The 25,996-nt window shown below is 40.2% G+C and overlaps 1 protein-coding gene across 5 annotated transcripts; it reads left to right on the top strand.

Moving 5' to 3' along the window:
• The first annotated feature begins 3,755 nt into the window (after positions 1 to 3,755).
• crhr1 (corticotropin releasing hormone receptor 1) lies at positions 3,756 to 24,926 on the top strand. Of its 5 annotated transcripts, none has more exons than XM_055051761.1 (15): positions 3,756 to 4,068; positions 8,241 to 8,322; positions 10,705 to 10,795; positions 10,880 to 10,930; positions 11,925 to 12,044; positions 16,404 to 16,486; positions 18,762 to 18,868; positions 19,487 to 19,607; positions 20,083 to 20,236; positions 20,385 to 20,445; positions 20,680 to 20,752; positions 21,011 to 21,096; positions 21,322 to 21,460; positions 21,770 to 21,811; positions 22,780 to 24,926. In XM_055051761.1, the coding sequence occupies exons 2-15, from the start codon at positions 8,266 to 8,268 to the stop codon at positions 22,918 to 22,920; spliced, it is 1,326 nt and encodes a 441-aa protein (XP_054907736.1). In that variant the 5' UTR covers positions 3,756 to 4,068; positions 8,241 to 8,265; the 3' UTR covers positions 22,921 to 24,926. The 5 variants fall into 5 exon arrangements, 4 of the variants coding, with proteins under 4 accessions (XP_054907736.1, XP_054907737.1, XP_054907735.1 ...); XM_055051760.1 differs by lacking the exon at positions 3,756 to 4,068 and adding an exon at positions 7,853 to 7,982 and having other exon boundaries at positions 8,062 to 8,322; XR_008607396.1 differs by lacking the exon at positions 3,756 to 4,068 and having other exon boundaries at positions 7,995 to 8,322; positions 22,780 to 23,136; positions 24,084 to 24,925.
• The last annotated feature ends 1,070 nt before the right edge of the window (positions 24,927 to 25,996 follow it).

Raw genomic sequence — 25,996 nt, 5'->3', positions numbered from 1 at the left:
ACTCAGAACAGAGCAGAGGCTTGTTACACACACACAGAGGAGCTTTAAGCTGCTCAGATACCTGAGAGTGTGTGAGGCATCCAGCCGTACGACTGGCTGACATTTAGCAGTGCAGGTGTCGGCAGATCGCCTCAGTCCCTCCATTAGAGACATCTGATGAGTCCTGAGGAGCCGCGGGTCGGAAACAGAATCCTGACCCGCAGAATCCTGATCCCGGAGCGGAGCGTCTCCTGCATTCATCAGAGTTAAAACTCCTCCAACCTCCGACTGCAACACAGTTAAATCTGACACTGATTCTGTAAATCTCACACATTCTCAGATAAAATTACGTTAAAGACATAAATACGCGATACTCTCTGTGTTGTTTTTGGTTCATTTTTGTAGACATTGATTTAAATCTCTTTTATTTATGAATTAATTTAATTATTTTTATCCATTGTTGCTTGTGTTGTTTTTGCCCTTTGAGATTTAAAACTATAAAGGGCATTATAAATTAAATCTATTATTATTATTGTTTTATGATTTGTGCACTTTTAACCTGTTTTAAATCCTTTTACCTTATAGGAAAAAATAAATAAAACCTACATTGTGTTATTTATGACATTATAGTGTGTTTTAAACAGTGAAATTGTATTTTCTTTTGCTAATGTGTTCAGTCAAAGTGAAGTTTATTTGTACAGCACATTTTAACAATAATCTCAAAGTGCTTTTCACTTTATAATAATTATGGATCAAAATTTTTTTATCAAAATTATCAACCAAATATAATCAATGAATGTTTTACTTGTTACTAACCAAAAGAAAATCTAAGCAGGTAAGTTTTTCGTTTAGATTTAAAGGAACTCAGTGTTTCGGCTGTTTTGCAGTTTTATGAAAGTTTGTTCCAGATTTGTTCTGGTACAGCTCTGCATCCAGAACCAGAACCAGAACCTGAAAGATCTGGAAGGTTGCTATGATAACAACAGCAGAACTTTAATGTTTTCAGGCGCCAACTTGTTCAATGATTTATAAACTAACAGAAGTATTTTAAAGTGTTAACATTCATTGTTTTATATTTTAATACTTTAAAACTTTTTTTCTGTGTTTCCTACAAATTCCAAAATGTGATTATTGTGAAAATAAGTCACTGGAGGTGGGCGGATTGATCATGGATATCAGTATTGGATCAATACTAGCTTTGTAATATTAATACTTTCATTTCAGATTGAGTCTTTTTTGTATTGCATTTCTCAGCTCTACCTCTAAAAAGATGCTGTGTTAATTTTTCTTTGCAATTTAATTAAATCAATCAAGTTTATTTGTACAGCACAAGACAGTTCAAAGTGCTTTACATCATAAAACACACAAATTAAGAAAAAATGCACAGAAATCATGTTAATACATATATTTTTAGAAAAAGGAAGAACTACCAAAACATGAGTCGAGCTGCCACCTTTTGACGCTCCAATCTGCCTGGACTCTCTGCAGGATAGAAGCTCCGGATCTGGCGCCCCTGGTCAGATCCAATGGATGAATGGATCAGAGAAATTGTCCTGCAATTTAAGTTCTGTCCAGCAGAGGGCAGCAGATATCACAACCTTCATATCTGCAGCTCTGCGAACCGCCAGGTTCTGACCCGTTACTAATTGGCAGAGTTGCGTAGTAACTATATTTACCTCAGTAAGTATTGGGAAGAAAATTAACATTTCTGAATACCCACTGTGATTAACTTTTGTGATTAAAGTTTCAAAAACTGAAACTGGTATTGAAAAAAAAGTGATTTGGAAAAATGTTTGATTTTGTGACTTTGTAACTGATTATGTAATTTTTTAATGACTGATGTTTTGATCAGTTAATCATTACTTGATTAGTGTCCTTTTCTTTTTACAAATACTTTTTTATTCATGTTTAAGTAATTTCTCAGCTATGTTTACTTGAGTAAAAATATGTTGAAGTAGAAATACTCTTGAGAACAATTTTTGGTAGTCTATCAACCAAAAAGAGGAGATCATATTCCCTACTCCAACATCTTTCGAACTATAAGGCCAGAAAGAGAAGTGGCAAAAGCAAATGAGGTGGAGGAGCAGAGCTTGGGAACAACTGATTCTGTAATCTAGTACATTTTACAGTGGAATATCATCTCTGCTGTTCGGATACTGAGACGTCAGCATGTCCTGATAAACATTTGACTTACAGTAACTGTCTTCAGTCAGAGGCTTCTTTAGATTTGTTGGAAGACTGACTGCTTCTGGAGATGCTTCCTAATAATCATAGACTACAACTTTTTGAAAATATTTGAATGATATGAGTTATGACAACTTTTAATTTTCTTTGGGATAAATGAAGTACTTGTGATTTAAATGAATTAATTCCAAAAATATCTAAAGGTTAATTTTAAAAATTGTTTTTTTAGTTTCTAACCCCAAAAATAGAAATTAAAAGGTTGTTCTAATCCAAAACAAATGTCTCTGGCTAGTTAGAAAAACTCAATACACTCTGTTCTTTTAGTGTGTGTGTTCCCTGCAACAGCTGCAACAACCAGAGTGATCTTTCCACAACTGGGACACGCCGACCCGGTTCTGAATGTGTGTGTGATCAGCTTAAAGGTTCAGGCCGGGGTCAGGCAGGTGGACCCCCCAGGAGTCAGCCCGGCCCAGATGTCCCAGAGTTCACCGCACAGATGGTTCCTAATGAAAGTGACAGCAAACACACACCTGGAGCGGGAACTGGGTCAGACGTGATTCATGCCCGGTTCTCCACGGCCTGACCCATTTTCCTGAAGGTGAGACAAATGATCTGAGATGAGATTCTGGTTCTGGTGGAATCCCCAGAGAGCAATGTCCAAATGGGATGTATGGCTCTCTGAGCAGATCACTGCCCACAGGGGGAACCACAGTCCTGCTGCCGTGAACTGAACTGGTTCTGAACTGGTTCTGAACTGGTTCTGCTGCAGTGAACTGAACTGGTTCTGAACTGGTTCTGAAATTATTCATACGGTTTTTGAAACTGGAATTCTCACTCATCTCAAACGATTAATCGTAATTAATCAATTATTTAAATAATTGTCTACTGATGTAGTAATCGATTCACTGTTAGCTGGAGTGAAAAGACTCAGAAAAAGAATCATTGCAGAAAGTACAAAACTTTTGCATTTAAGTTGGACAAACATAATTTTCTGTAAATATGTAAATAAAAACCTATTAATTTCTTTTTTCTAATAATTAATCCATAAAACAATCAACAGATTTTCACATGTTAGGAACATTTTCTTCATTTCCTTTGCTACAAATTAAGTGTTCACTAAAGTAATACTGTTGTTGAATTTTAGGCAGTAAAATCTTTATTTACTTATTGAAAAAAATGAATTTAGTTATTTATTTGCATCTTTTAAAAAGCTTAAGAAGTTAAATAAAAAAAATCTTTTATCCGATTAATCGTCAAAGTAATCAATCAATTAACTAGTAACTAAAAGAATCGTGAGTCGCAGTAATAATTCTGACTCAGGTGGACAGGTGAGCGCTGTCACAGCTGCTGATGGCGTTCATTTAAAGTCACGAGATCAATGCGATCAGACTGTATTGATCAGAGTTAGAGTGTATTGATCAGAGTGTATTGATCAGTGCTTAGCGGTCAGCAGAGTGTTTGTGGGGGGCGGGGCTTGCGGAGCCGGGCCGGTCAGTGCCCTCCCCCTCCCCCCCGTTCTCTCCTCTGATTGGCTGCCTCTCTCCTCTCGCGCAGCAGGCGCTGCTCCTCTTCAGATCCAGGTTGAACCCGCGCGCATCCAGGAGTCATATCGGACCCGGACTAGAACGGACCCGAACTGGACTCTCCTCTGTCTCTCTTCCAGCTCGGTTCGGTTGAACCCTTCCTGGTTCGGTTCGGATCTTCTTCCTCCTCCTGTTCTTTTTTTCTCGCTCCTTTTCGCATCTTGGATCTCGTTCAGTCCTGGTTCCGACCGACATGTGCGGGGAACCGAACCGGACCGGAGCGCACCGCACAGGGCTGTGAACGCAGGACCACGGCGTGCCGTTGCGCGCGCTCCCGGCCGTGCGCGTGAATGAAGAGATGGAGCGAAAAGTCCTGAGTCAGGTATGACGGGAGCGCGCAGCCGGTGAGCGCGCGTGCGTCCGTGCTGCTGTTGCTGTATCGTCTGACCTTGTGAGGTCCAGAACCCGGTTCTGAAGAATCTGAATCCGGTTCTAGTCACTGCAGAGACGCACGCGCTCGTGCTGCAGAAAAATATCACCTGCTTTCCTTGTGTACTGGGTAAACTGGACCCAATCCGAGCAGAACCAGTACCCATCATCAGCAGGTAGTTCAGCTGGATCCGTGTCGTTCTTTTCTACTGAACGGATCCGTTCCTTTCTTGTTCTCGTGTTGTTTGCAGTTCTTTCTGAGTTCTGCAGTTTGGCTCTGGTTCTGACAAACGCGGTCCAGGTTGATGGAGCATCATCAGAACAGAGTTCTGTTTCAGAAACCCGGACCGACCCGGAGCAATTCTGGTTCTGCAGAATATCGACAGTGATCCGACAAACCAGAATATCTAGAAACCAGATCCAAACGATCACCTGGTTCTGATCTAAGCTTTGACTAGGCCATTATAAAGCATGCTCAGCTTTGCTGCTGCCCTCAGCATGATGCTGCCACCACCGGGTTTCACAGCAGGGACGGTTTGTTCAGGTGCTTCGTTCACATTAAGGGCAAAAGTTCTGATTTGATTTGAACAAATCATCGCGTTACAACATTTGTTGAGCCTCCCGCACTTTTCAGATTTCCATCTGTTAAAAGAAATCTGGATCGGTTCCTCTGTGTGTGCGTGTGTGCTTGTGCGTGTGTGTGTGTCTGTGTGTGCGTGTGTGCGCGCGCGTGTGTGTGTGTGTCTGTGTGTGCGCGCGCGCGCGTGTGTTTGTGTGTGTGTGCGTGAGTGTGTGTGTGTGTGTCTGTGTGTGCGTGTGTGCGCGCGCGCGTGTGTGTGTGTGTGTGTGTGTGTGTGTGGTGTGTGTGTGTGTGTGTGTGTGTGCAGCTGGTCGGGTTCTGGATCCGTCTGAGCAGCGACTCCAAACAGATTCAATTTGATTCACCTTTCAAAAAGAAAATAAATATCGACAAAAAATATCGAAAATCTGTTATCGACAGATTTTAAACAAATGTCCTTCCTTCCTTCTTTCTGTTCTTCCTTCCTTATTTCCTTCCTTCCTTCCTTCCTTCTTTCTGTTCTTCCTTCCTTATTTCCTTCCTTTCCTCTTTCCTTCCTTCCTTCCTTCCTTCCTCCATTTTTCTACAGGTTCCATATTTAAACTTTTTCCCTTTTTGTTTTTATTTTCATGTAAAGAATGAAGAATTATGGAAAACTTTGGACTCATGAAATATAATTCATAATCCAGAACGCGGCTACCTGCTACTGGATCTGTAGAACTTTCAGAAACTCTGAGATGGAGGCGGATCCATTTCCTCAGGGAACCAGGCCTATTTTTAGAAAACACACACACACACACACACACACACACACACACACACACACACACACACACACACACACACACACACACACACACACACCCACACACACACACACACACACACACACACACCTCCTGCTGTACACACATTAACTCAGCCTCTGAAACATGAGGTGTGTGTCGGCACTAACGAGGTCGGGTGACTGGCAGCAGCTGAGGAGACGACAGGCGCTCTCATCCATCACTTCCTGCATCCTTCATCCCTCCTTCCTCTTCCTCCCCTCTCTGAGATGACGATGAGGAGGAACGATGAAGGTTTGCTTCGTGCTCAGAAGCTCAGATTTTCCGACGTCTTCGATTTGCCTGTGGAAACTAAAACTGTTCGGGATCCTCCGACCACCAGATTAGCTTTCAGGAGATTCTGTTCGGTTCTGAAGCGGTTCGGTTTGTTTCTCAGACTTAAGCTAAAAAATTTCAGACTGAAAGCTGGAAGCAGCTGCCACTGCAGTGGTTCAGCTTGTGTTTGTTCAGGTTCTGTTCGGTGAAACGTTTTGGGCCTGGTGGCCCACAGGGCTCAGTTCTTGGCCTCTTCCTCTTTTCCTCTCTCCAATTAAAACATCTCATTATATCCATTTGAATGGAGATGACTGTCAGATTTATATCCCTCTGTGCTTTGATGACATTAAAACCTGAAAAGTGCTGACATTTTTAAAAATTTGAAGAGAAAAAGGCAGAAATTGTGTTTTTGGTGGCCCTGCTGAGACCGAGACCAACATCAACACGTCTCATTCCTTTTAGGATTTATTTAAGGATGTTTTTCACACCTGTTTTCCAGTTTTCAGGGTTCGATTGAGCAGCAAAATTGCAACATTTGATACATTTTTAGCTGGTGTGATTTGTGTCAAACAAACCTAAACAGTTGAAAAACTTGTTCCCCTCTTCGCCTTTAGGGGCGCTACGTCAAGAAGGACTGAGGGAAACGACACACCAACCTCTGAAGAAGACACAATACTTCCTCCATTGTAGAGTAGCATCAATTCTTCGCAGACCATTTCTCCTGCCAGTGCTGCACTAGCCTGTTTGTTTTGGTCATATTTACCCAGAATTCCCTGCAGCATAGTTCACTTCCTGCTTCTGGAGCCGTAGGTTTTAGGGCGGATCAGGATTCACTTCTTGGTTCCATTGTGTTCACACCTTCTTAAGCGAACCGGACTTTTTAGGTAGCATATTGCACCTTTAAACTAATTTCATCGGTTTTCACATGAAGCAAAGTCTTTATTTCTTGTTCTCAGTCGTCTCGCCTGGTTAAATAAAGATCGGTGGCGTCTCTGTGTTTCATTGTCTCTGACTGAGCCGCCCGCTGTGGGAATGTTTAAATGTTAGCGCTGGTTAAACCTTCAGCTCCGGAGGTTTTTATTCCCCCCTGCTGAGCAGCAGCAGCGTCTGCATTCATGGATGCACTAATAGATGTCGCATTAATGTGTTCAGGATCCAGCTCTCTGCAGCAGAACCCCCGGGTCCGGGTTGGTCGTCCTTCTGCTCAGCTTGGTTTCTGTTTGCCGGGAGGAAGCTGCCTTTCTTTGGTTTCCTGTTGACGGCAGGAAGTGGCGCCAACTGGAAGGGGATGGAAACAGCTTCCTGGCTGCTGGGAAGCATCCAGCTGTGAGCTCAGCACGTCTGCAGCCTGCAGATCCATCTTTTAGGAATAAATCATGATGGAAGCCTGAATTTTCAAAATAAAACTCATTGTTTCTGCAGATAATGAGCAGAAAGAAATAACTCTTGTAAAATTATAGCAAAAATATAACAGCAAAGTTTGCTTTGTTTAGCATATTTTCACCATGTTTAGTTCCAAACTAAATATTTTATTGTGTTTCAAATTTAGTTAGGATGTAAAATATTTAGTTCCCAACTAAAAGTCTAATAAATATTTTCCAAAGTGAATATTTAGCTAAATATTGAGTTTGCAAGATAGATATTTAGAGCCAAATAAGTAAATTTGGCAGAAAATATTTACTTTTAAAACTAATTCTTCATCTCACAGTTAAACCAAAATTGAGATTAATCCCAGAATTGTTATAGGAAAACTTGGACATTTTCTGAGATCGTAAAGTTGAAAATTGTTGATTTTTTTGACCTCATAAATTTTCAGTTTTTCCTGAAAATGTTTGACTTTAATCTCAATATTTTTGTTCCTTTTTTCCAGGCTCAGTGGGAATTTTAGGAGAACAGAGTCATAATTTTGTGAGATCTTTATGAGAAATATTAAAATAAGGACTGCTGAGCATCTTATTAAGTTATAGTTTGGTATAAATTTCACATGCCGCAGTGCATTCTGGGTAAATACAATCAAAACAAACATGCTAGCAGAAAAATGGCTCATATATATATATTTATTTTATTTGTCAAAGACAGAATAGAAATCCTCTGAAATCTGATGTTGCTCCACTTTTGGTTGTTTCATGAAGAAGGAAGTTGCTCTCGACGTCTTCAGACGTTTTTATGTCGTTTCCCTCAGTGGTTCTCGTTGCAGCGCCCCCGCAGGTGAGGAGGGGAACAGGTTGCTCAGATGTTTTGGATTGTTGACTCCGTGCAGCTGAAATGTAAAATTTTTTGTCCCCAGTTGAACCTTGTATTGGACTCACCGCCCAGCGTCATTTTGAGCTGCAGCTGCAACCTTTGCAGCTCCTTCTTGCATCCGCTACTCCAACACATTCCTGTTTCCTCTGGAAGAGTTAAACTCCTTCCTGCCCTCCTCTTAGAGTCGCTCCGCAGAAACTCTGATCTGTTTCTTCTCGTCAGATCAGCTGATCTCCATGGAGGGAGCATGAGGAAAACATCTGCTAGCGCCAGCTGGACGCTTCTCTCCAAATTTGACCAACGTGTGAGTTCGTTTCTGTCCTCTGAGACCGCCTCCATCCCTAACAGCTGCTTTCACAGTGGTGCCCAACAAAACCCCACCAGATCATCTGGTCTTCAAAGCAGTCAGCGTTGCAGATGCTCTCTGTTTCCACACTTCACTGAGTTCATCCGTAATAATCTGGGAGCAGCAGCTCATCTTATAATCATCCTCTCAGAGAGAAGCGGAGCAGTTCAAACACCGGTTCCTGCAGATGTTCGTGTTGTTTTGAAACATCCAAACTGATCCGAGTCGCAGTAAAACGGCTGCAGACTGATGGTGGACAGTCGAAATGTTAGTGGGTCAGAAGATGCTGGAAGCGGCTCTGTGGTTCTGGTCCAGTTAGCAGCTGCAGGTTCAGAACAGCAGCTGCTCATGCTCTGCCCACCGGTCATTGATTACCCAGAATTCTCTGAATCGATTCATCACTAGATTCAGAACCGAAATCTAGTTAAAGTTTAATGTCAGATTCAGATGCTTTCAACTTGTGACAATCAGACGGCAATTTTCAGCAGTTTTTATAAATCTGACCAATAACCTTCACAGTTTCTGTATTTACTAACTAAATATTTAGATTTGGCTGGTTGGGCCCAACATGCAGCACCAAAGGTGTTAAATTATTTTGTCAGATGCTCCAAAATCTTCAGTGGGACAAAAAAAAAAAAGTATTTTTAAAAATCAACAAAAACAACAGAATAGTTCATAAAGTCAGTACCAATTTGAATTAAAGTAATCCATTTTTTAAATTTATTTATTTTATTTTTTTTGTAGGATCTGGATCATTTATCTAAAATTTCAAATATTTTTGGCACATTTTATTTTGGGAAAATTGAAAAAAATTCCTTTGTCTGTTCTGAGCAGTGAAAACAGGACGTGAGCGAGTTTTCATTTGAAAACATTTGTTGCACATAAACAGCTATTTAAAGCAGATTTGTTGTATTTTAGAGAATAAGCTTGGACAAGATGATCAATTTGCATTGCATGACATTTTTGTCAGTAGATTTTGATTTAAAAGTTGTAGTTTTATCTTCATTTATTAATGAATTATGGTGCTGGGACAAAAAGCTGACTCAACCCAAACACACATCTTCTTCAGTTCTTCCTGAAACTGATGCAGAAATGCGATGTTTCGGGGTCCAGGTCCAGTCCAGTCTTCCTCCTCCTCTTGGTGTTGATGACTGAGTCAGAACCACCCGGTCCAAATGCAGCAGCTGCAGCTCGAACCTCTGAGCTGCTGCCAACACCAAATTTACGTCCAGAAGACGGATCGCTTCTCCGAGCTCAGAGATAATTTTAGCTGCAGAGTCACGGCGGTAAATCTCCGATCACAAGGTTCGGTTCGGTTCGGCTCGGTTCTGTTCGGCTCTGGGTGTGTGTGTCCGTCCTGCTGCGTGAACGATTTTGTCATCAGTTACTAACCAGCAGCGGCTGATTGATCATCAATCATCTGCTAATTGGTGGCAGATTGATCCAATCAGGGAGCCCGTTGTCGAGCTGCTGAGTCAGCGGTTCTGCTCCTGTCACGTGACAGCTGGACGTGACGTCACGGACACCATGCAAATCAGTAAAGAAGTGAAGAAGAGTAACTTATAGTGAAACTTTTTTGCTGAATGTTTTTATTGTTTGGAAAAAAAACATTTTTCCTTTAGGCTGGTGGTGAAAGATTAGTACTTATTTACATACAGCAAGCTCATATATCTCATGGAAAAGTTACGTTTAAGTTATATTATTTTAAGTATGATAGAATATTTGCACTAAACTGCACAAAACTAAGATTTTAAGGTAAGACGTGTTTTTTCGGTGCAGACAGATGAACAAATTCAATTCAAAAATACTTCAGTGATACCAAAGGGAAATTAAATATGTGCCCTGTTTTCATTCACCAGGCATGAGCGATATTTAAAAAAATAGATAAACAAATCACACAATATGTCACTTTTTTTAAAAATTGGATTTAATCCAATAAGTGTTGTTTTGCTTTCCTTTTTAGTCACAAGGATAAAAAACATCTACATGTAAAAATATACAAAAATCACACAAGTCTTTAAAAAGACATTAATTTTGTATAACATGATAGTTGTGCACATAATGTTTGAGTTCTTAAAAATCATGAGGCTCATCAAACTTGTTCGGTTTGTTTTAATTTAAGTATTTTTATGAACACATTTAACAGAAAAACTGAAAAAAGCTTCAGATTGATCAGGATGTTCACCATCAAAATCTCCTTATTGTCTGACTGATGGTTCGGTTCCGTCCAGCTGTCTGGACCTGGAGCTCCATGTTTTGTTTTGCTGAAGCGTCAGGACGGGTTCTGTCTGGTTCCGGACCTGGTTGGCTCTCATTCTGTTGCTGTGTTTCTGTTTTCAGGTGGTCTGCGTGTGTTTCCTGCTGAGTGGACGAGTTTCCTCGCTGGAGCTGACCTGTGACACGTTGATTCTGCTGTCCACCAACCTGACAGGTATCTGGTTCTGTTAGCCATGAGAACCGAACTGGATCAGAACCGTCCTGTTTGAGGCTAATTGTTGCTTCCTGTGTCTCTCAGCAAGGATGTTGGTGTTGCTCAACCAGACATTCACCATCAGCAACTCCTCAGGTTGGTAACACAAAACCACAGAACGCATCGCCTGTCTACTGCCCCCTGGTGGCTCACCTGTGCAGCATTACTGCAGAGTTCTGTCCACTCCTCCACATTTCCTGTTTAGCGGTTTAGCGCTGGCAGATCCTTATTTAGCGAAATAATGGCTGGTGAACCTAACTTTTTGGCTAGCAGTGGCTAATGGCTAGTGCTGATTTCAGTGCTGATTCTCCATTACATCCCTGGCAGCCATTTTGATTCATCTCCACCAGATAAATGAAACATAAAATCAAGACATTATTTATGATTTATGTGGTTCAAAATATGATATGACGCCAAAAACATTCGTATGACAGCATATTAGGGTCATTCTCGGGAGAAAAGAAGGATTAATTTGTCAAAATACTCAGAAGTTTTGAGATTAATCTCAGAAATTTTCTAGATAAAATATGGACATTTGAGTTTGAAAAGTCAAAACTTGCCTAGAATATAAATCAATAAAATTGAAAGTTATGACAGAAATTTTCTAGCAAACGTTGGAAATTTATAAATTTCAAAAGTAAACCATTTTAAAATTTTCAAACTCTGAAATTTCCATGTTTTTCTATAAAATTTCTCAATTATTCTGAAAATTTCTCAATTTTTTGCTAGCTAATTTTTAACTTTTCAAACTGCATTTCCTTTTTTTTCTAGAAAGTTTCAGAAATTAATCTTAAAATTTCAGTTTTTTGGTGAAAATTTTCTCCCTTTTGTTTTATATTTTTATTTACAGCCTAAAGACACTGTTGTACAGTCAGCTGCCAATTTTGGTAGGAAAATTTATTTTCAGTGAATGAAAAATAAAAAATGTTTCAGTAAATATGACTTGTATCAATCCAACTCAGTACAATTTCAGACCAAAGTGTTAATTTCTGATCAGTTCAATGTGAAAATATTTTTTTCTTGACGGCCGTCTCAGACTGGATCAGAACAGGATTTCAGCCGTCAGGGTCTGACTCTCACCTGTCTGCAGGTGTGCACTGTGACCTCTCGGTGGACGGCATCGGGACCTGCTGGCCTCGCAGCGCAGCTGGAGAGCTGATCTCCAGACCCTGTCCAGAGCAGTTCAATGGCATCCACTACAACACCACCAGTACGTACCAGCAGAGGACCAGTGGAGTACTACACAGTAATACTCTATGCACTGCAAAATGCTAAATCTTACCAAATATGTTTGGTTTAGTTTCTAGTGCAACAAAATTATGAAGTAATTTACAGCAAGACGTAAGAGCTTGGATTAAATAAATAATTCCTTAATACTGACGGGAAGGTTCTAGTTATATTGATAGATTATTTCACTTATAACATAAAAAACATGTTTGGTTATACATGAAATAGTTTGCTGATGGAACTAGAACGTTTTCATCAACTTACTTATTAGTTAGTTTTGTCTTAATTAAAGTGAAATAAGATATTTACACTAGAAAATACACCAAAAGTTCTTGGTAAGATTTTGTGCTTTTGCAGCGTTTATTTCACAAAACTACAATAGAAACATGTTAAAAGTGGAAAAGTGGAACAAGAAAATGTTCATCAATATTAAGGAATTATTGACTTAATCTTTTATATCTTGTTGAAACTTGGATTGTCATTTAATATTATTGTTTTTCAAGAGTACTAAGATATTTGCACTAGAAACTAGATCAGAAATGCTTGGTAGGAGTTCATGTTTTTCCAGTGAACCAGTTTTGATACAACCAACAAAAACTGTTTTGTCCTTTTTATTGTAAAACAATTTTTTTTTTAATTGGCCATTCATTTTCAAAATGTCAAATTGCACAAACAGTCAATGGAAACAGGAAAGTCTGCGTTCCAGACTCTGATAGTAAAAGCTATATTGGAATATTAGTCCATCTTCCCAGCTTTTGAACATCTGATTGTTGTTTCTCCTCCTCCTCATTAAAACACATTCATTTCACCGCCTCCCCCATCTGCACGCGTTTCCCTTTCCCTCCATCCTCTGCCGTCCGACTCCTGATGAAGCAGCAGGAATTACTGCAGCGTTTCAGATTCTTCTTCATCCTCGGTTTTCTCTGCGGACCCGCACCAGTTGTATCCTGGTTGCCTAACTCCGTCTGGGGTTCAGTATTTTCTGGCTGATTAAAGAAAAACCATGTGTGGTTCATAATATCACTGCAGCACATTTTACATGCACATAAATACTCTTTGCTTCAGTTGAAAGCTAAAACTCTTGAGATTGAAGCATTAAACCTACAGTGAGCAGCAGGTAAAAGAACTGCAGACAAAAATTATGCAAACTCCAACACTGCAAAGACAAAAATCTATTTCTAGTGCAAATATCTTAGCACATAAGACTAACTGAAAAGTAACTTTTCAACCAGATGTAGGAGATTATTTTAAGTAAAAATTCCTAAACTTTGATAAAAAGTGATAATTTCAGTGGCATAACTTTAAATCAAGTTCCTATATCTTGCTGAAAAGTTACTTGTGAGTTACCTTTGTCTTGATCCAAGTGTACTAAAATATTTGCATGAGGAACTAAACAAAAATTACTTATCTTGTAGTTAAAACACACAAGCACAAAGAAGAAATGCAACATAAAAGGAAACAAATAAAAACAGCAACAATAAAATAGGACATAATATCATCTACGTAAACATGCTGCTGTTCTATAAGATTGGAAACGGCATGAAGTCTAACACATTTTTGGCTTTCTTCCTCCAGTTTTCTTGTTTTTTGTGACATTTTTGAAGGTGGTACAAAGGCGTCAAACAGGGGGCTCAAAACACATCCCTGTGGGACGCCGGTGTTAGGGATAATGGTGCTGTGTTGGTTCTGACCTTCCAGTGAGAAACGAGAGAAGCATCAAAATATCTTTACATATGACTGATTGACAGCAGAGGATTAAATCAGAATATGAAACAATCTCAGCGAACTCTTCTCGAGCGTTTACCTCAGAGGATGATCGCTTCCTCAGCAAATAGTTCTACAAATGTTAAAACTTTAGGTGAAGATTCAAGAATCAGAACACAACAATTCAAATGAAGTGAATGAAGAAGTCTGTACAAATGACTAACTCCAACACTCGGATCACCAGAATCCGCCCACGGAGTTCTGCGGTTTGATCCAGTGCTGCAGGGATGATCCAGTGCTGCAGGCAGAGCCGCCTGCGATGCCGCAGGCTGACTTCTGCTCAGCCACCGGTGGAGTAAAAATAACAGCAGGAAGATCAGAACCGAACTGACAGGGAGGCTGGAAGCAGAACCGCTGCAGCACTGGGAGAAGAACCGCTGCAGCACTGGCAGAACCGCTGCAGCACAAACGCCTTCAGTCCGACGTCGTTCCATTCTGAACGATACGGCTCCAGCTGAAGCGGTTAATTCAATTAATTGTGATTAATCAATTATCCAAGTAATCATCAACTAATTAGTGATAGATTGGTAGTTAACTGGAGGATACAGACTCTAAAAAGTTCATTTGGTGAAAGAACGACAAACACAAAGCAGATATTATTATACATAAAAAATACAGCTCTGGAAAAAATTAGGAAACCACTTGAAATGATCTGATTTTACTTTTTATCAGTATATGTTTGAATAAAATGAACATTGTTCTTTTATTCTATGAACTACTGACAACATGTCTCTGAAATTCCAAGCAAAATCTGAGAAGTGGTTCAAATAACAAAAAAGATGCTTTCAGACCTCAAAGAAAACAAGTTGATATTGATTTAGAAACAACAAAACTAATGTTTGTCCTCAGGACGAGTTCAGAAATCAACATTTGGTGAAACAACCTCCAGGTTGTCAGTGGGGTTCAGTGCAGAGGCCTCCACTTTATTCCCACTGCACACAGCCAAACAAGCCAAACCCTCTGGTTGAATTTACCCAGAATGCCCTGCCCTCTCTGGTCGCCTGGCATCAACATAAGCATTGAAACCGAACCAGCGTTAACATCGTTTGTAGGCGGACCAGAGTTCACGTTCTGGTCCGGTTCACGGTTCCCCAAACAAACCGGACTCTCTCGACAAACAAACCGGAGTTCGATTAGAGCAAACTAATCAGGGCTGGTGTGAATGTACCTTGTACTGGTTCTGATCAGAGTCTGAGTCGGTTTGCAGGAAGTTCTTCTTGAACTCTTCGCCCTGACTGAGAAGCAGCGAAGACGAGCCGCCATGTTTCCTCAGTCAGAGGCTCAAGTTTCACTGACCAACATCTTAGTCTGAGGAGGATCCAATTCCTTATTTCCTGCCAGCCTTCTCCTTACAGATCAGCACAGCGGGGAGGTGCACCGTGAGCACCGCGTTGGCAGCGTGTGTGTCAATGTGTGTGTTAACGTGTGAGTTAATGTGTGTGTTAATGTGTGTGTCAATGTGTGTGTTAACGTGTGAGTTAATGAGTGGGTGGCCATGAATATCCCATCTAATTAGTGGTTTATTTTGCGATCTGACTTTAAAAGATGACTCATCTGTGTGTTTCTGCATCCATGTGTGTGTGTGTGTGTGTGTGTCTGTGTGTGTGTGTACGAACCCAGCTGGAGTTCTCTCGCTCCATCTTCATCACCACCAGCATCCTCATCCTCTCTCTTTCAAACTCTCCGCTCTGATGTCATCGAGCCGCTGGTCTCTGACTGGTTGCTGCCTCAGGTGTCGCGTTATTGATTCAGGCAGCCGATCATTTGTCGGAACAATACCCCATCCCCGACTCGGCTGACTGGGCTGGACTGGGCTGGACTGGGCTGGACTGGGCTGGTACCAGTCGGGCACGGTTCTGGCGTTGCTGTGGTTACAGAAGCTGCACACAGACGGCTGCGTGTTGATTCGTCAGAGCGCAGTGTGGGAGTTTAACACCAAACTGTGTTTCTGTGAGTGTGAGGAGCCGATGTGCGAGAACAAAAAAACTTCAGAAACACCGGACGCGGAACAGAGGAGAACAACAAACCCGGACCGGAACCAGGAATAGAACCAAGAACCAAAAAACCTCATGGATGCAGAACTCAGAGCGGAACCCAGGATGCAACTGCAAAAACACACAAATCTCAGTTCACCTGAAATAAGACCAAGATGAAGGAGCTCGTTTTGAGTCAATACTTTGATATTGATGGAAAATGATTATTTCAGTTATAAAAGATATTTTTCCTACGTGCAAACTCCGAAATTTTTCTAGACGTTTTTCTTGAAAAATTCTGAGATTAAGTTCTTTTCCTACATTTTTGATTTTTCGAATTAAGAAATAAATCTTTTTCTGGAAAATATCAGAGATTCATCTCAAAATTTTAGACTTTTTTTCCAAAATGTTCTTGTTTTTTTATAGATAATTTCTGATAGTAATCTCAAACTTTTTATCGTTTTTTGGCGGAAATGTTGTTATTCTAACTACAATGTCTGTAATACGCCATCGTAGCATCATTGATCCTCAACCACGTCGGCTTCAGACCCAGGAGCTTGTATTACAACCGGTTCTGAAACTGGTTCTGTTCTGTTTGTGTTTAGACCGGGTCTACAGAGAGTGCCAATCCAACGGAACCTGGGCGCCTCGAGGAAACTACAGTCAGTGCACCGAGATCATCGTCCTGGTGAGACTCATCAATACGACCACCAATCACAAAGTGACCAATAACCACACTAATCAATCGCAAACCTGACCAATTATGATTAAACATTCAAGTTCTACACTTTCATCGGTGTAGAGCTGTCGGCTAATGCAAACACAAACTTTATTTCATGACTGACCAAACTGTTTGGTTCTGATATTCTTCTTCTTTGTGGAAAATCTGTATTAATAAAATCACATTAGACCATTGATTATGCTGATAGAAATGACCTGAGGCATGTTTTTGTCTCCGGTTACCACAGCGACTCACTGATTTCAATTAAAAGTCAATGAAAGGAAACAAGGACAAACGTGGAGTAAACATGGAGAGTGTTTGGTCACTGCTTGGATGCGAGACAGACGGGTCCAGGTCCAGTGATCCGGTTTGTTTCAAAGTCACAGTCAGGTCAGGTGAAAGAGTTCAGATGAGTTTATGAGGTTTGCAGATCTGGTTTGTTAGGTCGAGCAGAAGGTCAGAATTCAACAGGATCAGAACAGGGTCAAATGCAACATTTCCAGAACTTTGTCAATATTTCACTAATGTCAAAAAAAAAAAAAACAATTTCACAGTTGAAGTGTTTCCATTAAATGACAAATGCAGTTAAACTCACCTATGAGTGAGTTTGTCCACCTGACAGGTTAATAAAAAACAAGCCGCGCTATCTTCCTCCTACCACTTCCTGTCGTCTTCTTCGTCATTTCCAGCAGCAGTAACAGCCAGCTGTTGATCACATTACTTGTGTGATGCGAAAAAAGTGTTTCTGCTGCACTTTTGTGAAAAACATTTACTTTGATACAGCATTAAGACAGTTTTTAGTGAAATATGTGAGTTTTGTCAAATTAGACTGTTTCCATTAAGGGAACGTGTTTTCCGAATTCCAATTTGTGCAATTGGATTTGCACAAATTGGAATTACAAAAGGTCACTTGGAATTTGAGGTCAATGGAAATGCAGCTACACACTGGAACTGATTCTGCTAATTTAAGTCAGTAAATACGTCAGAATCTTTTGGTTCTGTTGGGAGAAATCCTGTCAGACAGACCTGAACACACACAGACCCAGAAACCCACAGAGGAGGAAACGGCCTGAGCCAATCAGAGACTAGTGTGACAACGCAGCCGAGATCCAAATGTCAGCGGGAACGAGGAAACCATCTGGACCTTCACTCTGCGTGTCCCTCAGTGTGTGTGTGTGTGTGTGTGTGTGTGTGTGTGTGTGTGTGTGTGCGTGCGTGTGTGTGTGTGCGTGTGTGTGTGTGTGAAGACATATCCGTTCCTTACTCTCAAACCTAAATGTCTTCTTCATGGACTCCAGGTGTGGATCGACCTCTGGACCTGCAATGTGTCCTTACGGAGACATGAAGAGCAGCCAGGGTGTGTCCATTGGTCCATGTGTCGTCTCTCTGTCCCACTGAGGCAATCTGTTTCCCTTTTCCTGCTCTCCTCTGATTGGACGGCAGAGCTGGCTGTCAGCCAATCACAGCTCTGTGGTCAATAAAGTGGAAAGACTTCACAGAGACATTCTTGTGTCTGAGGGCTTTGGGACCAAACACTGATCTGTGGTTAATGTCTCCTGATCTGTAGATCAGTTGATTTAATTTCTGCAGGGCGGTTGCTCTCTGGTTCTCTGGTGTAAAAATTCTTCGGTCAGTTTCTCTGTGGCCGTAAAATCAAATGACAAAAGGGACGATGCCTCACACTGGTCAGTGGTCGTGTGGCTCATGCAGAACTTTGATCAGTTCTGATGAAGAGAACTGGAGCTGCATGGAGCGTTGGACGGTCCACACAGCTTCTAATCTGAGCAGGTTCTCTGGCAAAATCTAGCAGTTTGATGCCGTTGAGTTAAAGGGATACACATAAACTTATTTCAGTCAATAACTTTCAGGTTGACATTTATTTAAGTTGCCATTTTCCACATGCGCAATGCATGCTGGGTCGACGACCCCAATTAGCCAGTTTATTTGAAATGAGGAATGTAATAACTACATTTGGCGCTCGGTTATAATTAGCCAATAACTTAATGAAGAAATCCGTTTCAGTCACATCCTGTCAGTCAGGTTCTGAGTGAGTCATCGTCCGCATCATGTGACCTGAGTCATCTGACCTGACGGTTCTGACGCTTCCCACTGGTGAACAAAAATTCACACCAAAATAAAACTAAACTATGATTGTTTAAAAACCAGAAAACCCAGATGAAGTGATGCTGAGGATCTGATCTCAGAGCAGCTCTGATGTTAAAGATGGTCTCTGTGTTTTCAGAGGAAGAGTAAAGTTCACTATCATGTGGCCGTGATCATCAACTACCTGGGTCACTGCATCTCTCTGGGGGCTCTGCTGCTCGCCTTCATGCTCTTCATGAGACTCAGGTGACTCACCTCTCTGTTTATGTGCCTCAACGTTAGCGTGTTGGTTTTGTTGGTAACCCGGTAGCAGCCAGGAAGTTCAGTTTGAAACCTTTAGTAACCACATATTCAGGGGAATCCAGGTGTTTTAAAGGGGCGGTGTTATGTCAAATACTAGCTTTATATCATGCTATAATGTTATTTCCTCTTTTAAAGTATACCTGGAGTATTGATTTGATTCTCTCATGTTGGAGAAATCCTTTAATCTCCATGACAAACATTCAGCTCCTTCAGACTAGCCAGCAACAATTAGCAAACGCTTGGTGGAACTGGAAATCTGCTGAGCTCATTATAGGAGCTTCTTCTCAGTGCAACACAAGTAAAAACGTTGTTAGAGTTAATAGAGGAGCCATGTTGTGATGACTTCCTGAAGGCGGAGTTTCAGGAAGAGCATTTAAAGAGACAGGACCAATTTAAAGCTGTTATATTAGGACATAAAAGTATGTAGCTTTTTTATGACAACTGAAGTTAACAAACTTTTGTGATTATGATGTAAAGTGACACCATATGCTTGGAAAACACATAATTCTGCCTCTTTAAAGACACCGGTGCATATTTTGATTGGTTAATGGTCTGTTCCAGGAGCATCCGCTGTCTGAGGAACATCATTCACTGGAATCTGATCTCAGCCTTCATCCTGAGGAACGCCACTTGGTTCATCGTCCAGCTAACCATGAACCCATCAGTTACTGAGAGCAACCAGGTGACAGCCACTCTGTAAAAACCTTAAAAGTGTGGATGAAAGCATAAAAATGCATATGCTCTCCGCTCAGGTCAGATGTTCTTCATATTTCCCATTTACCACTTGAATGTCAGGATGATGGCCATTTTTCAAGATGGCTGCTGGTTTATGAGCCTTTCAAACCAAAATATTGCCATGAAATCAGATGCTAAAACTGGAACTAAGGACTTTGTTGTTTGAAAGTCTCACACCAGTAGTCAACTGGAAGTAGATGAAGATGTTTGACACAAATAGAGAGACAGTCGTCTTAATGGTTAGCGTTAGCATCCGCTAAGATTCTTAGCAAATTAAGGGCTAACAAACGTAACTTTTTTGGTTGTCTGTGGTTCATAGCTGCTGCCAACTTCAGTGTGAACCCTCCATTACAAGCATGGCGGCCATTTTGATAATGGAAACCAACCTTCCTTCTCTTCATCATCCTTGTCTTCCTCCTCAGGTGTGGTGCAGGTTGGTGACTGCAGCCTACAACTACTTCCATGTGACCAACTTCTTCTGGATGTTTGGGGAAGGATGCTACCTGCACACCGCCGTGGTGCTCACCTACTCCACCGACAAACTCAGAAAGTGGATGTTCATCTGCATCGGCTGGGGTCGGTTTACCTGTCCACCTCTTTACCTGTCTGTGTGAAGGAGGTGTAGCTCTTCACATTCTCTACACCTGTCAGACTTCATACCTCCTGTATTTATCTACCTGTCTGCCCTCGCAGCTCACCTGTCCACCTGTCCTTCTGCTTCCAGGCATTCCGTTTCCCATCATCGTGGCGTGGGCTTTTGGAAAGCTATACTACGACAACGAGAAGTAAGTTGCTCAACTGTTTTGATCTTCTCCTCAGGTGGATTTAACACACCTGTACCTGTCTGAAGTCACATGACAGCAGCTTGATTGTTTGTGATCTCAACAAACACTTTTCAGTCAAGCTAAGAGCAGTTTTTGATGTGATGCAGCCAACATAAAGAAAAATCAACGGGTTATGATGTCACTTTCTTAAAGACCGCACCTTCTTCATCTGATTGGCTCCTGATTGAATTCCAGGTGCTGGTTTGGCAAAAAGACAGGTGTTTATACGGATTACATCTACCAAGGTCCTATGATCCTGGTCCTGCTGGTAAGAACAAATCCAGTCCACCTTAAACCCAACCAACATTCACTTTTAATCTGTAATGTCTACCTTAAACTCAGCCAACCCATGCAGAAAGTCTTCTTCTAATGGCACCAGTGCATTTTCAAACCTTCCAGTCTACCTTAAACCCAGAAAGTTTCTGAACCTTCACCTTTCCCTCACCTCCAGGCCTAGAAATATCAAATCAGATTCATATTTATAGCAGAATTTCTATAAAGTCCAAACATCTTGGTTTCCCCTCAGATTAACTTCGTCTTCCTGTTTAACATCGTTCGGATTCTGATGACCAAACTGAGGGCGTCGACCACCTCAGAGACCATCCAATACAGGTACAAACAAACCCTCCCACAGGTGAGGCTCTTCAGTGGCTCCAGTGGAACATACTGAAGGACTGAATCTTTCCAATGAAACCAGGAGATTTAAATATTGACAGTGAAACCAGCAGAGAATTTCCAGCAAATGCAAATAAATATTTGCAATTAGATCACAATATTTCCAGTGAATGCAGTTAAACATTTCCAGTGAATGCAGTTGTTTTCTCTTGTGCCCTGCAGGAAGGCGGTGAAGGCCACTCTGGTGCTGCTGCCTCTGCTGGGAATCACCTACATGCTTTTCTTTGTGAATCCAGGAGGAGAAGACGAAGTGGCTCAGATCGTCTTCATCTACTTTAACTCCATCCTGGAGTCTTTCCAGGTTCGTTGAGTTTCCTCTAAAATCCAAGGCTGCAGCCAAACATCCTCCAAGAAGCAGCCACTTCTGTGTCGGTCCGTATTCCTGGTTCTGGTCAGGATGAACTGCTGCAGCAACATCTGGAAATTCTCCAGAGCCATTCAAACAGATTGGGTCAGAGTTTAAGAGGGAATGTGGTGTAGGTGGAGCTGGATAGTTCAGAGAAATAAAGTTCTATAGTTTCCTGTCAGCTCATGACTGGGTTCTGTTGATCAAACTGCATGAACAGAAGTCTGTTTACCTGAGCTAACGTCCCTCTGTCTGTCTCTGCAGGGCTTCTTCGTCTCCGTCTTCTACTGTTTCCTCAACAGTGAGGTAATTCAAGATAACTTTCCACCTGCAGAAGTTTCCCAATTCAAATGAAAACAAACTCATTCCAGAAATCAAGGCAGAACAACAAACTAGGGAAAAAAACAAGTTTATAGGAGGACTGCAGCAATTCATCAGATTAATTGTGATGAATCAATTAATTTGCTCAAAAACGTCATTAAGCCAAAACTATAAGAAAAACCTTTACAGGCAGCAAAATGTTAATTCTATTATTTGAAAAGGAATTTAATAATTATTTATTTCATCTTTTAATGTAATATATTATTTCTTAATGTAGTCTTTATTTAACCATGTAAGTTCATTCAGAACAATTTCAGAAAACATTAAAACATTTTACAACAGGATATCATAGAGCATAAAACAGAATAAGCTGCAGAATGTTTTGTCCGATTAATTATCTGAATAATTGTTGGATTAATCATAAAATAGAACTGCAAGATGTTGAGAAGATCATCAGTCCTAATGACACTAAAGCTGGTTAACGTCAGTTTAATTGAAACTAACCAGAGCTGGTTAGAGTATCCAGTAATTATAAAAAAGTAAAAGGTGGCTGTCGAGAAATTACTCAAGTAAGAGTAAAAAAGTCTATCGTAGTACTGAGTAGCTGATCAAATTATCAATCACTTCATATTTAAAATGACATCATCAGAGGAACCAAAATATTGGTAATTTTTATTAGTAACTAAATCAGAAAAAAGAAAATTTTCCCAAATCAATTTCTTTGAATAAAAAACTTATTTAACAGAAACTGCAGGTGTGTCTCTGTATTTTTACTCAGCTAAGAGTAAAAATACTTCATAATAATATTTTTTTTCAAAAAAGTTACCCAATATATGTAATTGAGTAAATGTAATTAGTTACTACCAAACTCTGAAACTAACCCAGATGTTATGTGGTGAGCATCACTTGGTTCTGAGTGTGATCATGTGATGCACCTGTCCGTCTGTTTCCAGGTGCGCTCCACAGTGAAGAAGCGTTGGATACGTTGGCACGACCGTCACTCCATCCGCAGCCGGACGGTCCGCGCCACGTCGCTGCCCACGTCGCCCAGCAGGGTATCCTTCCACAGCATCAAACAGTCCTCCAATCTCTGACACGCCGCCCTGTCCAATCACAGCCTCTGATGTGAACCGTCACTTGGATTGGACCAATCACAGCGCAGGACAAACGTCTGCGAGGCCAATCTGAAGGAAAACTGTCAGTCTAGACGCTGATTGGCTCACAAGCTGACCAATCATTGGACTCGATGACTCAGCTGCTTTTAACGGGTCACATGACGCACCAGGCAGCTACGTGTATTAATTGATCAGGTGTGTGTATTATAATAATCACCAGCTTTTTCTCTTGCGGGCCAGCAGGGGGCGCTGCTGAACATGTGAAGCCTGGTTCTTTGGTTTGTGTTGCTGTTGAGGATCATGCTGAGCTTGGTTCTGTTCTGCCACATCAAAGCACAAACTTATCGAGGTTCTGTTAGGTTCTGAGAGTCGGGAATCAAAAACAAGGAGATGTTCCTCATTTGAACAAATCTAACCCCTCTAACTAACTCAACATCGAGAGCAGGGGTGTCCAAACTTTTTGTCTCATGGGCCAAAATCCTCAACTCAAAAGTACTTAAATATTATTTTTAAAAACTTTTTTAGCTACTCGACCGTAACTTCCCATCTACTATTTTAATTTAACAATACATTTTTTGTTTTTGTAACAGAAATGGGATTGTAGGTCCAAAACTTATTAATCTGGACTTGAATGAAAAGAGCTGGAAAAATAATTAAGCTTTTGTGAGCAATAAAAACAGGAGAATTTATAAAACATTTGATTTTTTTACTTTAATACAACAATTAAAACCAGGCTTGCTGTACTTTAGAGTACAAGTCAATGAGTAGATGTTGTCTCAGTTACCACCAAGCATGGAAAAAAATGTCTTGCATCTAGCATTTATTTTGTAAGTAGATTTTAATTCAAAAGTCTAATTTATTTAATTTATTCTTTCTATTGTTATACATTTGTAATTCATTGACTTTATCGTTTAAAATGGACACGTTTTAACGCAGAGAAGTTTTGAATGGAAAGGAGTAGTTTGAAGAAAAAATTTAAAATGTGATCAGGCGGGCCGCACAAATTCAGTTCAGGGGACACAAACGGCCCCCGGACCCTACTTTGAACACCCTTGACCTAGAATCAGGTCTTCTCCTCCTCCTCGCCGCTCTGTTTCCTGCTGATAAAATCCAGCTCTTCACTGTTTCCTGTCGCCGTCCAGGCGCTGAGGAGCTCTGGGGAGAAGGTCGGCAGCAGTCGGACCTGTGAACCCGGTGGGCCGGCTAACACGGGCGTTCCGCTTGATTTATCTCCATGAACCTGAACGATCCGCTGGAACCAGGAAACAGGAGGCTCAGCACCACACCTCCAAGCTGGAGGCTCAAGGTCAAAAGTTTGGTCCAGAACCAGAACCAACCCGACAGTTGGAATAGGGGTTTACGGATTCAGAGTCCCTCTCAGGTTTTGTATCTACTTTTCTAATTTGTCCTGCAGGATGTGATGTCACTGTACTTCCTGTGTCCCCAAATCTTCACCCAGAGATGAATATTCTGGTACCAATAATCCTTCATCGCACTGTGGAATGCACTATTATTATTATTATTATTGCAGTGTTATTACACCCATAACAGTAATAGTACAGTATTACTACTGTAACGTTGCAGCATTACTTCAGTGTCCGCAGTTATTATAGTCATTTTCAGTTTTACAGTGTAACCATGAGTTGAATTTTTTCATAGTTTTTGCACTTTATTCAACTTGTCAGATTTGTTTTCCTAACGGTAATATTTATATTACAGTGATACTCCTGAGGTATTAGAGGTATGAGTGTTTTTGCATTAATAATGTGTGATACAGTGATATTACTTTGGTATTACAGTGATATTACTTTGGTATTACAGTGATATTACTTTGGTATTACAGTGATATTACGTTGGTATTACAGTGATATTACGTTGGTATTACAGTGATATTACTTTGGCATTACAGTGATATTACTTTGGTATTACAGTGATATTACTGTGGTATTACAGTGATATTACTTTAGTATTACAGTGATATTACTTTGGTATTACAGTGATATTACTTTGGTATTACAGTGATATTACTGTGGTATTACAGTGATATTACTTTAGTATTACAGTGATATTACTTTAGTATTACAGTGATATTACTTTGGTATTACAGTGATATTACTTTAGTATTACAGTGATATTACTTTGGTATTACAGTGATATTACTTTGGTATTACAGTGATATTACTTTAGTATTACAGTGATATTACTTTAGTATTACAGTGATATTACTTTGGTATTACAGTGATATTACTTTAGTATTACAGTGATTACTTTAGTATTACAGTGATATTACTTTGGTATTACAGTGATATTACTTTGGTATTACAGTGATATTACTGTGGTATTACAGTGATATTACTTTAGTATTACAGTGATATTACTTTGGTATTACAGTGATATTACTTTAGTATTACAGTGATATTACTTTGGTATTACAGTGATATTATTTAGTATTACAGTGATATTACTTTGGTATTACAGTGATATTACTTTGGTATTACAGTGATATTACTTTAGTATTACAGTGATATTACTTTAGTATTACAGTGATATTACTTTGGTATTACAGTGATATTACTGTGGTATTACAGTGATATTACTTTAGTATTACAGTGATATTACTTTGGTATTACAGTATTACTTTAGTATTACAGTGATATTACTTTGGTATTACAGTGATATTACTTTGGTATTACAGTGATATTACTGTGGTATTACAGTGATATTACTTTAGTATTAAAGTGATATTACTTTGGTATTACAGTGATATTACTTTGGTATTACAGTGATATTACTTTAGTATTACAGTGATATTACTTTGGTATTACAGTGATATTACTTTAGTATTAAAGTGATATTACTTTGGTATTACAGTGATATTACTGTGGTATTACAGTGATATTACTTTAGTATTACAGTGATATTACTTTGGTATTACAGTGATATTACTTTGGTATTACAGTGATATTACTTTAGTATTACAGTGATATTGCTGTGATATTCTGTGTTTTGATGTAATCACGCTCTTTACCTGATGACATGGCCATTGTAGTTTTTG

Source organism: Poeciliopsis prolifica, unplaced genomic scaffold (assembly GCF_027474105.1).
Source record: "Poeciliopsis prolifica strain line A6 unplaced genomic scaffold, Auburn_PproV2 SCAFFOLD034, whole genome shotgun sequence".
NCBI classification, from domain to species: Eukaryota; Metazoa; Chordata; class Actinopteri; order Cyprinodontiformes; family Poeciliidae; genus Poeciliopsis; species Poeciliopsis prolifica.
Note: the sequence above shows the minus strand (reverse complement) of the source record. Positions and strands in the feature narration are given on the sequence as shown.